The sequence below is a fragment of the Aphelocoma coerulescens genome, chromosome 3 (genome assembly GCF_041296385.1).
Source record: "Aphelocoma coerulescens isolate FSJ_1873_10779 chromosome 3, UR_Acoe_1.0, whole genome shotgun sequence".
NCBI lineage: Eukaryota > Metazoa > Chordata > Aves > Passeriformes > Corvidae > Aphelocoma > Aphelocoma coerulescens.
Window position 1 is genome coordinate 121,988,902 of NC_091016.1, and position 12,507 is coordinate 122,001,408.

At 42.3% G+C, this 12,507-nt stretch overlaps 1 protein-coding gene across 12 annotated transcripts in view; it reads right to left on the reverse strand.

Moving 5' to 3' along the window:
* Positions 1-12,507, reverse strand: part of PKHD1 (PKHD1 ciliary IPT domain containing fibrocystin/polyductin) — a 252,139-nt gene that overhangs the window by 105,765 nt on the left and 133,867 nt on the right. For all 12 annotated transcript variants that reach the window (XM_069011802.1, XM_069011801.1, XM_069011797.1 and 9 more), the window contains 2 exons: positions 4,968-5,033; positions 3,531-3,650 (listed from right to left, as the gene is read on the reverse strand). In XM_069011802.1, coding sequence (XP_068867903.1) covers positions 3,531-3,650; positions 4,968-5,033 — 186 coding nt within the window. The remainder of the gene's footprint in view (positions 1-3,530; positions 3,651-4,967; positions 5,034-12,507) is intronic.

The window sequence follows — 12,507 nt, forward strand, 5'->3', positions numbered from 1 at the left end:
CAAAACAGCATTCCTGTGCTTGGAATTATAACACATTCTTCTTCCACCCAGGGCACACTGCATCAGGAGTGTGTCACACTAAAAGCCATAAACCAAAGCCCTGCAAATCTCAGGGCTTTGGGAAGCTAATGCCACTGCTGGCTGCTGGAATGGCATGACTAAACTCCTGCAGCTTGTTTTCCAAGGTGCTGGGGCTGCTGAAGCCTGATGCATGTGAGAGGTCTTTGTGGGATGGCTGTGGCTCTGGAGGATGAACCTCCAGGGATAAAAGCTCAAGTTGTGGCAGCCTGAGCTGAGGATTTCCAGATCAGGCTGGAAGAGACTCATATCCACTGGGGAGACAGACACTGATGAGAACTGTAGCAACACACCAACACTAAAAGTCACTTTAACATGAGGGACCCACCTCTGTTACAAGTGAAATTCATCCATGTACTAAGGAGTCTGTGAAGTCAAACAGGTCAAAAAAAGGAAGAACTTAGTACACAACCCCAATTTTCAAGTTTGCCAGATCTCTAGGTGTCAAGCAAACACCCAGCAAAAACACAAAAACCTTGTTTCTGATATGTATATTTTGCTAAGAGAGGTATTTTCTACCTTTTCAAACCTTCGTGAGTCCAGCCCATGAAGTGGCCCTAATGATGCAATTTTGCTTATTTTGTTAAATAAGCAAATTGAAGATTTCAATAGCCAAATTTAGGCAGTGCCCCAGTTCTCCAGTGAGCTCTAGGAATCCACATTCAGTCAAAGATTTCAACAGTGTCAGACCAAAGTGTCAGACCAAAGTGTCAGACCAAAGTCTTTTCCTGCACTTCTTCACACTAGAAACGAGCACTAAGCTTGTATTATTTGCTTTTCTGGCTCTAAAACTGTTCTTTGGGGGCTTATAGGACTAAGCCAGTCATGCACAGAATACCAGAAGCAGGCTCATGTCTTGGCTTTCAACCAGAAAATCATTGTGGATGGCTCGCAGAAGAGAATTTTAAGTAACCAAAAGACAGCAAAGACTAAGACACAGCTGCATCCTGCCAGGAGTGAATCACAAAAACTTATTTAGGTGTGCATAGCAGCACAGAATTAGGATGGTTTGTAGAATATTCTTTCTCATGAGACCAAACTCTCACTTTTTTGAAGCCATCTGGAGTCATTCTGAGTTTAGCAGGGTCTGCACAAACCAGTGGAAATGGGAAAGGAAACATCTATAAAATGCTACAATTAAACATACATTTTAAAATTTCTGATTTCATTTTAGATTTCGGATCCAAGCAAGGGGCTGACTTCCTTTAAAGTGGAACCTGAACACTTGTGGCAGCAAAGCAAAGCATGGGAAATGGACAGAAAATTAATCTTGCCTAACTTCATTTAAAATGCATTTATTTGAGCAACAAATCCAGTTCCCTTATCACACTGGTGAGGACCATGACTCCAGTTTAAGACACTGTATCTGTTGGCTCCAATGCCAGTGAGTGTCTCAGCACCTCCAAACCAGCAGGAAGGAAGAGGGAGAGCAGAAATAAAATAGAGAGGATGACCAGAAAAGACAAACATGCAACAAAATAGATGGTGTGATAGACAGCTTGTGTTTGTGTTCTTATTTCTGTCCTTGGGATAAAATTGAAGGAGTATTCCAGAAAGGCACTGGAGAGGAGAACAGCTTCTGCAATCAACCAACACACACATTTACTCTAGTGATGGGAACGAAGAGATTTTTTTACAGAACCACAGAATCATGGAATAACCTGGGTTGGAAAGGACCCACAAGGATCACCAGGAGTCCAGCTCCTGGCCCTGAACAGAACAGCCCCAGGAATCCCACTGTGTGTCTCAGAGTGTGATCCAGACCCTCCCCCAGCATCACTGCCCTTCTCTGGCCATGCTCCAGCTCCTCACCTTTGCAGGAAGCACAGAGGAGTTTTATTCATTGTGCATCACAAACATCCTTCAGTTTCCACTCTCTTGAACTGATCTAAACAACAGAGCCCCAAATACTCAGCCAAACCTATTTATTTATTCATTTGTTATTCTCTGCTTCTGTGTAAATTGTGATTTACCTCTGTGCCTCTTCATACCTGCATCTGACACAGGATGCTGAAGACTGGAATGTTCTGGTCATACGACAGTCATGGGCTGTTATTGGTGGTTATCACAGAATCACACAATCATTAAGGTTGGAAAAGACCTCCAAGAACATTGAGTCCAACCTGTGACCAACCTGTGACCACCTTGTGACCCAGCCCAGAGCACTGAGTGCCACATCCAGACATGAACACCTCCAGGGATGGGGACTCCACCACCTCCCTGAGCAGCCCCTTCCAATGCCTGAGCACCCTTTTCATGAAGAAATTCTCCCTGAACTCCAACCTTTCCTACTCTTCAGCTCAATGTAAGCTCCCTCCAAAAGTGAAGAAAAGTAATATTTTAAAAAGTACAGCGTTGTTTTGTTTGGGTTTTTTTTAATATTTATCAGAAAATTGAAGATTAATCTAAATATATATTGAAGGTGGATCATAATTCTTAATGTAACCTGCAATTATATATATACATACATACATAAATATATATATATATATATTCTTTAATGACACAGGCCAGAGAAGCCCTAACCATGACTGAGGCTCCATACCCAAATACAAACACAAACATTTCCTTCCACAAAATCCATAAACCAAAACCAGGTGGGAGAGGAATAGATATGAAGCATTTTTATCCACATTTCCAGAAGTGGAGCTGTCATAGGTAGAGAAACTTAACTATTTTCAAAAAAATGAGAGGGAAACAGCATCAGGTTCCAGAATATTTCAGGTACATATCAAACAATATTCAAGGGATCATTCAATCATTATATCTGGAAAGGCCCTCAGGACCTCATGTAGTCCAGCTTCCTGATCAAAGGAGGGTCAGCTCTTATGTAAAATGGTTATCACAAGTTTTTTCTCCAGATTTTATTGCAAATTCCCTAATATATTTATTACAATCCAGTTTTCATGCAGTAATGTTGTAAGATGAGCTGGGGCTTAAATGTAACTCAGGTTGAAATACAAGCTGAAATACAGGCATAAGCTAAAATGTCTAGGAGGCATCCATGGCAAATGGTCTGAGAGATTACCATTGATAAGTAGGAATTGCAACAGGAAAATAAAACAGAAGGTGAAGCAATTGCAGAAATGTAAATTATGATCCTTGCACAAAACACAGAGAGAGATGGATCAAGAGATGAGCTCTGTGTGAGTTGTGGTTCTGGGTCTTACAAATTCTCTTTTGAATTAAGATCCCTGCACATATTCCAGCTTTAAAGTCAGTATAAGTGCTTTTGTTGGTGTGTATGTGAAAATGGAAAAGAATTATCATTCTCTTCCAAAAACTACATTTTTGTACTGCAGTCTGCATGACAAGGAACAAATGTGGGGTCCTGCACACACTGGAATGGCCACCCGTGCCAAGGAGCCCGTGTTGGGACACAAATATAAATCCCAGCTTAGGCAGAGCCCAGAACTTCTACAGAAGTTAACCACCTGCCCTTCCTCACGTACTTGGCAAGATGATGACGTCTTCCCCGGGGCCTGGGATGCTGCCGTTGGATCCACCCCAGCCTTCTCCCACATCATTCCATGTCTCTGGGTGTGACCATTTCCAGACAGCACCAGAAGGAACTACAAAACAGGACATATAAAGACAGAATCATCATTTCCTGTAGCTAGAAGAATTACCATTTCTTTGATAGTCAAGCATCTGTGACATTAACATCCTCCTTTTGTCACTGATGAAGCACCACTAACTGCTTTATGTTATTTTCCATGCTTAAAGAAAACTGCTTGATTAAATTCCCAGAGATGGGAATTTCCATACTTTCCTAAAGCATGAAAGATTTTTTTAAACGAGTGATCAACTCTTCCAGCCTTGTTAACACCCAGAAAAGCAGTTTTCCCATTCCAAGGGGGGAACCAAGATCTGCCTTGGAAAAGCAAGGCACATGGAAACTCCTGCTCCTTCCTCAAAAATTTCATTTTCAGCTCAACCCAAAAGAAAACTCCTCAGCCTTAGCTTCAGGAAAATATTGGGAGAAACCGAGTTCACAAAATGCAGATGCTGGACTTGCACTTGTATTTTAGAGAGCTAATGAGCCAGGCTCCATCAATTAATTGCCCTTAAGTTTGTTCTGCCACAGGAGAGGAAGGAAAGCCTTCAAGGGAAAATCTTGCACACTAAGTTTAGTAAATCCTGGACTAACGCAGGCAGGGCCTCCCTCTGGAGGCCTCTGCAAGCACCTACTGCTGTCCTTCCACTGTAAACAGAATTCTGGCACTCTTTTCCTTGAGGAAAGCTTGATTGGGGATTGAAAGCACGGGAGTAAGCTCATGCTTAGATTTTGGGGGCTAGACCCAGCTCGGTAATGTTGCAGTGTAGAAAAAAACCTCTGTTGTCAGCACAGGGAAACACAGAAGTTAAACCCATGTCGAGTTCCTTAAGTTTGGGTCTGTCTTTCCATCACTTGTTTGTTCTGAGGGAAACACCCTGTCAAAATGTCTCTAAACCCTTTTTCCACATAATTGATTATTGTTAATACACAACATAGCAAGGCAGCTAGTACCAAAAAATATAAAAATTTAGAGGTCTCCCTTGTCTCTGGTGTATTTTTCTGTCTGACTCAACATGGAACTGGGCAGTAATATCAGACTATGGAGCACTAAAATACTCTGTAGTCTCTTACATTCTCCATGACCTTTCTGATCTGCTGTGGTATTTCCCAGCAAAAGTTTATAGTCTTTTATACTGTGGAATCACACATTTATCTTGAGAATGGTAGATAGAGCTCAATGAAATGCTTCAATGAATATCAAGAGCCTCTGTTGGCTTGATAGATTTTCAAAATATTGAAGTGAAAAATAGCAATTTACTCCTGAAAAAAACATAAAAAAGAAATGGTGTGACTCCCATACCAAGGCTTTCTGACACAGACCGTCACATACCTGGGGTGGGTAAAGCCACTCTTTCCTTCTCTTTCAGTGTGACCTGAATTAAGTCAGCTCCTGTGACTGAACACAGAGAATTTTAGGGAGTTAAAGCAAGGCCTTTCAAATTAACACACAAAAAAATTATTAAATCAATTGCTACCCATGAATTTCTGACAACAACATACATTTCTTACAAAAACAGTTTTTTAAGAGCAACTATACATGTTTTCTAAGCATTTTTTGTCCTTTTTTTTGTGCTTTGAGAAAGGATTAAACAAACACACTTTAATTTACAGATATGGAAGGTCTCAAGACAACTCATTAGAAACAGCTAAAAAGAAAACATTCAGCAATCGGAAATTCTAGGCTGGAATTCGAATCTCATTTATCCCACTATAAATCCACAGCAGTTCCACTCACACAAGTGATATCACACCACTGAATGCATAATGTATTGACTGGCTCAAACAGCGAATTACAGCTTTTGTTTTGTAGTTCGATTTCGATTTTTTTTTTTTTTTTGCTCCCAAAATCTGCTATCTGAAAGAGATGCTTTAATTAGTCAGACTTTATAGACTGTAGACAGGGACCCTGTGTTCTCTGCTGTGAAAAGGGGTCAGCAGCAATTATCACAGTGGTAACCTTTGTGCCCATGTATTGTCAGCAGGAGAAGGGCCAGGATAATGCAAATCAAAGAGGAGCAGGAGAAAGCTGCTTCAGACCCTGCTGAAATCCCACCTCCTCTTCATCTTCAGTGGCATATAAAGGCACTTCCTTTCAGTCACCAGACTGGAACAACTGTAGGTTAAAATAGAAACACTCTGACAAACAAATAAATCTCCTATCCTCTGTCCAGCCCCTTATGGTGACCCTAAAGTGTTGTTGGAAGATTTTGGGGGGGGGGGAAGAATAATTGTATCAATGAAGCCATTGTCAGAACTTTCCTCGGTTCCAGAACATGCCTGGAACTTTCCTCTGTGTGTGTCAACCCACCGATGGGATTTCATGCCATATTGTAATTTACTTATTTTATCTTTAAACAAGTCTCTGTACTTTTAAATTGTGAAACCCGTCCTTCCCTACCTCCCTCCTTTTCTCCCAGTGCAACTGAGCAAATTTAAAATAACTGAGGTTCATTAATTTTAAGTGTTCAATAAATTAGTATGAATAATCAAAAAACTTGATTCTTTCTGATAATTACTATTTGATGTCAGTTGAAAGCACTCGATTGAGTTAGCAGCATATGCTCCTATGCCAAATGAGGCTTCCATAATTAAATAGAAACTGATTCCATGAGGTTTTTCTCATGTCTGATTAATTAGTAATCAGGTGCCTCAGCCCTGTTCTTCAGTGACACCTTCTCTCCCAACGGTAACCGGGATCTGATCCATAAATCAGTCAAGTCAATCTGCCCCAAACCATCACACAGAGCTCACACTGAACAGCATCATGCCTTGAGTGGCCACAAGGTGAACATTTGAGGGGGAAAAAATGACACGAAACTGCTAATTTAAAGTCTCTGACATGGCTCTTGTGGCTTTCAGACAATATATCTGTGCACACTTCTATGATTATGGTGGTTTTTCTTCTCGCCTACACAGGGTAAACCAGGTGCCAAAGCTGATAAAATAGGCTTAGGAAAAACAAGACAACCAAGCCTTGACACTATCCTTCTTTGCCTAAATATATTTTGTGAGGTTTGTTGGGGTTGTTTTTTTTGCTTACTTTTGCAGGCACTAGAGTAAAATCATCTAATTAAAGATGTTTGTATTGTTCAGAGAAAAGCTGTTCTAATTAAATCCTGAGGGGACATAAAACTTGATCAATATGGTGCATAAACCTCATAAAGGGGTTCAATCCCCTTACACAGGGAAGAAAGGAACCATTGAGACTTAATTCAGTACTGAGCTTTATCTTTGCCTTGTCCAGAGTCAGGGCAATAATAAAAGTTTCTCGTAGCTGAAGTGTCATCCCACCACAGAGCATGACAACTCAAACCATTGTAAGTTATTTATACCCTTCACGTGAGCATAGGAATCAGGGACAGAATTCTCCTCAGAATTCTCCAAGTCCTTGTAACTTCCACAGTTATTAATATCAATTTATATAAAGTGCAACAGTTGTGAATCAGCGGTGTTTTGTTGCCTTTTCCCACTCCTAAAAACTGATCAAGAAAGAAAAAGGCCTTGGGATTAATCAAGGCTGCAGTGACAGAGTCCTTCTGGTGGTTTTGTTTTGCTGCTGAGTACGTTATCACTGGGTTTTGCAGGACAGGAAGAGATACAGGCACTACAGATGAAGGACGTCATTAGTAAACATTGAATTAAGGTGACTCTTGGCAAAATGTAGTTATAAGGCTCCAGGGTTCAGTTGTATAAAACCTTTATAAGGCTCATCAATTTTCTGCCTTATTACGGCTCCTCCTGGATGTTTGGGCTGTGAATCATAAATATAGGCCTTCTGGATGATACTCCTGGTAACTTTCTCCTGGTTCAGGGCTCCTTGAGTGAACATGAAGGAGGAGCAACTCAGTCTTTTATCAGCTTTGCAGTGACTCGGAATTTTGCCTGTGGATATTAGGAAGGGCTGAAACTAGGATAAATGGCTCCAATAGCCTGACTTACAAATAACAAGCAGCTCCATGCTATTTAATATCAATTGAGCTAACATCCATCACCGGGAAATCAAAACTTTGTAGACAGCACAATCAACAACACAGTGAGACACACCTCCAGAAACTGGAGAACCTGGGAGAGGGTGTTTTGTCATCCTCTGTGAGGATCTGTTATGGGAGATACCCGGAAATATGATCTCATGGGGGCACTGAAGTAAGGAGAAGAGGTGTAGAAAATCATTTTATATACATATAAATAGATAGATACAATTTATAAATATATATATATATATATATTTGGGTTGATAGACACAGATTCTTGCTTACAGCAGATTGTCATTTCCATAAAGTTCCTGCAGACATCACATAGTCAAAAAATCAACCCTGGCAGGATTATAAGGGCATTTCATCATCTCATTTCTGCAACTGCTACAATCTCTGGTTTCTCTGCTTCCACGCCAGAAGGACAGGAGCTCACCCACCCTCCTGGTTGTTTTGTCTCTTTGTGTCTATTACAAAAATTGAGCAACTGAGGGAGCTGGCAGGGCTCAGCCTGGAGTAAAGGAGTCCCAGGGAGGACCTCGATGTTCTCTACAACTCCCTGGAAGGAGGTTGTACCCAGGTGGGAGTTGGTCTCTTCTCCCAGGTAATTAGCAACATGGCAAGAGGAAATGGTCTCAAGCTAAGCCCGGGGAGGTGCAGGTTGGAAATCAGGAAGAATTTCTTTTTGGAAAGGGTGGTTAAGCACTGCTACAGACTGTCAAGGGAGTTTGTAGAGTCACCACTCCTGGAACTGCTAAAAAAATTACTGGATGCAGCACCCACTGCTCTGGTCTGGGTGACAAGGTGGGGATCAGTCACAGGTTGGACTCAGTGACCTTGCAGGTCTTTTCCAACTTTAAACATTTCATGATTCTGTGATTACAAGGGCCACTTCTTTGCTAAGAACTGACTTTCACCTCATGGAGGCCACTGAGCAGCCCCCACCTGGTCAACTGGCCCTGTGAAACAGCTGATATGGGTGAGTGTTATCTGGCTGGAAGAAAAGACTCATCCCTGTACAATCAGTCCTCTGTAAAGAATTAACTCCATTCTTCATGTCTTTCGCCTAGGATTCTCCTTTACCCCCAAGCAATAGGGCTGCAGAAAATATCTGTGTTTATTTATTTTCTGTATTTTAATATTAGAAACAAATATTCTTAAGAGAGTTTTTCCTCCTATACAAAGCAATTACAGAAACCCACAGAGCCTAATGGAAGTGAGATCATTCTTTAGGAATCTAGAAAAGACAATAAGTGTAATCAAATTATTTTTTTAAGAACTATGGAAATTGTAAACCTGCTTCTGACACAGCAGTAACGAGGTTGAGCCTCAGGCCCTCTTAACAACTCACACATGAGTAGCTTGAGCAAAGTCAGCAGGATGACCCATCTCCATAAAAGTTGTGTCTACTGAAAAATGTATTTGGGATAAATAAAAATTTGATAATCCTTTCAGTGATGTTTTCAATAATGTTTCTGTCTAGCACTTCAATTTTAGGGGGAAAAAAAAAAAAAAAAGCCAAGAGAAATCTGGAGGTGAAGGAAGCCAACACTTTGTTTCATTCCAAAAGAAAATGGTTTAAACATTTCAAAAGTGAACAAAAAGGAAACAACATCTCTCTGGTTTTTAGCCAGCTCCAGTATTGCCCAGAGTCCTTAACCAAGGAGCAGTACCACACTGTGGCACCATATGCTGAAATTTGTAACAGACTTAAAAAGCTCATAATGTTATTATTGCAATTTACAAAGGATATTTCTCCTAAAAATATCCCAGATGTCCCAGTGGGATGTTTCTTTCCACCACCCTTGTTACAATAAGTGGGGTTTTTTTTGATTCAGCATGGTCATATCATGTTTCACTCTCCTGAAATGTGGTTGAGCCACAGCCCATGAGTGTTTTAGAGTCACACCACAGTTGCAGGTCCACAGTGACCTTTGAGGGTCATTTCTCTTAAGACACAGGGTGTCCCAGAGAAAATCAGAGTGATACTATGAATCATGTCAAAGCAAAGCTGGTGATGTAGAAATGACTGGCACAGGATGTTTCAAGCTCCCTGTCTCTGCTTCACCCAGCATCCTGCAGGGACATGGGGTAATCAGTCCTTCGATGCAGATTCCTTTAAAATGGTCTGAAAAGGTGATTTTCAAAGGGCTTAGAGGCTGGTTAACAGAGTTTCATGTATGTAGGTAGCGGTGACTATCTTTGTTAATAGGATCATTGCCCACATAACACAAACATTCTCCATTACAATTAGTTCTCCCCATTCAGCACCCCCTGCATTCTCCTGCTCCCCAGCCTCATTTACAGAACTCCAGCCATCAGCGCAACTTAACTCCTTTAATCCCCTCCATACGGTCTATTTTCTTGCCTTTTGTGTTAGACAGACCTTTTTTTCTCCCCCAAAGATAAACAAACACTTGCAGGACGCCAGGCAGTTTTGGACGGAAGAGGGCACGGAGAAAGCCTGAGCCCAATGCAAACTTCTGGCCAAGGTGGCTTCATTCAGCTGCCTGCTTCGTTTGAATAACAATATCTTCTCAGTCACGGGGTTTTCCCTCCCCTTCTCCCCCTTTTCTCCCCCATGCAGGCCTGAGTAAAAGGCTGTGTGAATTCAGGAGCCTGCTCCTGAATGAGCTGGCATCTGATCCGTATTTACCGACGTTAATTTTGGATGTAATGCACCCCTGCCACTTCCCCACAGTTTGCCCTAAAAGGCTTTCTGAGGGGCACAAAAGCAGAGGGTCAAAAGTGAGTTGACCCCTGCCAGAATGTACAATTATTGCAAAGAGGTGGTACACCAGCAGCTGTCGAAACCCCACCGAAAGTGCTTCCAAAAGTTGGAGGATGACTAATACGCTGGAGCGCTCCCCTCCGCCCCGCGAGAGCCGCCGACTTTGGGCAGGAAGAATTATGGCCCTCCCGAGCAGCTGCAATAATTGTCTTGCCATTGTCCCCCAGCCCTCCCTCCGCCACCCCCTACAAGTGGCCATTGTCGCCCTGGAGTCAAGTGATTATATGCTTGGGCTGATGCTGTTTGCGCCCAGCTGCCCGAGCGCTGACACACGAGCCGGGAGAGGGGGGACCCGCGTCTGCTAGACGGGGCTGCGACATACCAGACCTTTTACATAAGTCAAACAGGAACAAATGACTCTTTATCAGCCCCTTCTCCCTTTGAAGTGGCGGCTGCTTATAGGCCCTTACAGCTTTTCCTCCTTAGCCCGAGCAAACATCCTCCTTTTGATATGCTACATGCTCATTATCTCTGCCCCATTTAATGATTTTTGATTGAAGGGTGGCAGCGCAGTTGCCAAGAGGGTAGTTAAAGAGGCTCCACGCAGTCAGGACAACAAGAAAGGCTTTCCTTGTGCAGCAGCCTAAATTTGGAGTTTCTTAACAGTGTGTTCTTGTTCTTAGCAGCAGATAAGGGCTGAGCGTGAAATTCTTAATTAAGCAGTAAATAGAGAGTAGGGTGTCAGCAGATGCAGCCTGTAGCCATGGAGACCAAGTCTGATGAAGGAGGGAGCTAAGACTCAACGCCGGCCCCGGGCTCGGGCATGACTGACAGCTGAAGAATCCGACAAAGCTTGTAAACGGGATTAATTTGTTGGCTAATTATTTCATATAGTTAAATGTAAATAAAATATTAAAAAAAAAAAAAAAATTCTTAAAAAGCCAACTTGCAGAGTTATGTGGGAAGATGTTCTACAGGCCAGACCTTCAAGCCTTGTCCTCTCCGGGTCGGTGGGTGGACTGGTGGGGTTTTAAGGCCAGAAGGGACTATTGTGGCAGCTTTCTCTGACCTCCTACGGAGCATGAATCTCGCCTCATGAGGTTTCTAATAGCTTCTCACAGAGCTGGAGCATATTTCCCTGAAAAGACGGCCAAGCATCATCTAAGGACCCTGAGTGATGGAAAGTCCACCACATGCCATGAGTCTGCTCTGCTGGCTAATTAACCTCACCCTCTCAGCCTGCACAGCGGAGAGAAATTAAATCTCACACCAGGGCCAGGAATCTGCTTGCTTTGTTTCAAACTTTCACCCTACACTGACAGCTTAGATATTAGGTACCCGACACTGAATTATTGATCTTACTCCTATAAAAGTCCTAGCAGAAAATGTTCACAGCATGAATTATACATGTTAGGTGTTTTCATAAATTTCCCCTCGTGCACTTTGGATGATTGTTTCTCTCTCTGTTAAATGAGGAGACACAACAAACTCTTCATGTAATAAAAATCAAGATGAAAGTAAGGCAAGAGAAGGACAAGAAAGTGTCTGTGATGCAAGAGGGACATATGCCAGTCAGATCACTTCTGTCCCAGTCTTCCCAGGACTGTCATCTCCTCTGTTTTCAACAGCAGAGGCCAAGGTACCAATGCCATCCTCTGAGCTTGCCCACGCTGCTCTGACAGTTCAATTCAGCATATGCAAACTGAAAAGCAGTCAACTCTTATATTTGAAAGAACAAATTTATACTGTTAATAAACTGAAATAATAAAACATTTTTCTTCTTTCGGTAAATACTTGACATGGTCTCTGGCACGGCTTAGACACAACAGTTAAATTTATAGTAGCCAATCTATACCTGAACTGTATTTAAACAGGGCCAGGACACAGAATTAAGACCAGGACCCCAGTAAACTACATGGTTATAATGCTGGCCAAATTCCTGGCACAGCTTTGGCCCAGACCAGGCAGACTCCCCAGCAGAGTTTGGGATTTAGCACGGGACAGGGATCTTTTCTAGTCTGAAGCCTGGGTGCATCCAGGCCCTTTTGAGAGCTAAAATGTTCAACACAAGCTGTGCTGTGGCAATTGCTGAAGGACCAGGGGTGGACACAGCAAGTGTGATCTGATTGAGGTTAAGGTCTGGGCTTTCCCATTTCTCCACAAATGTA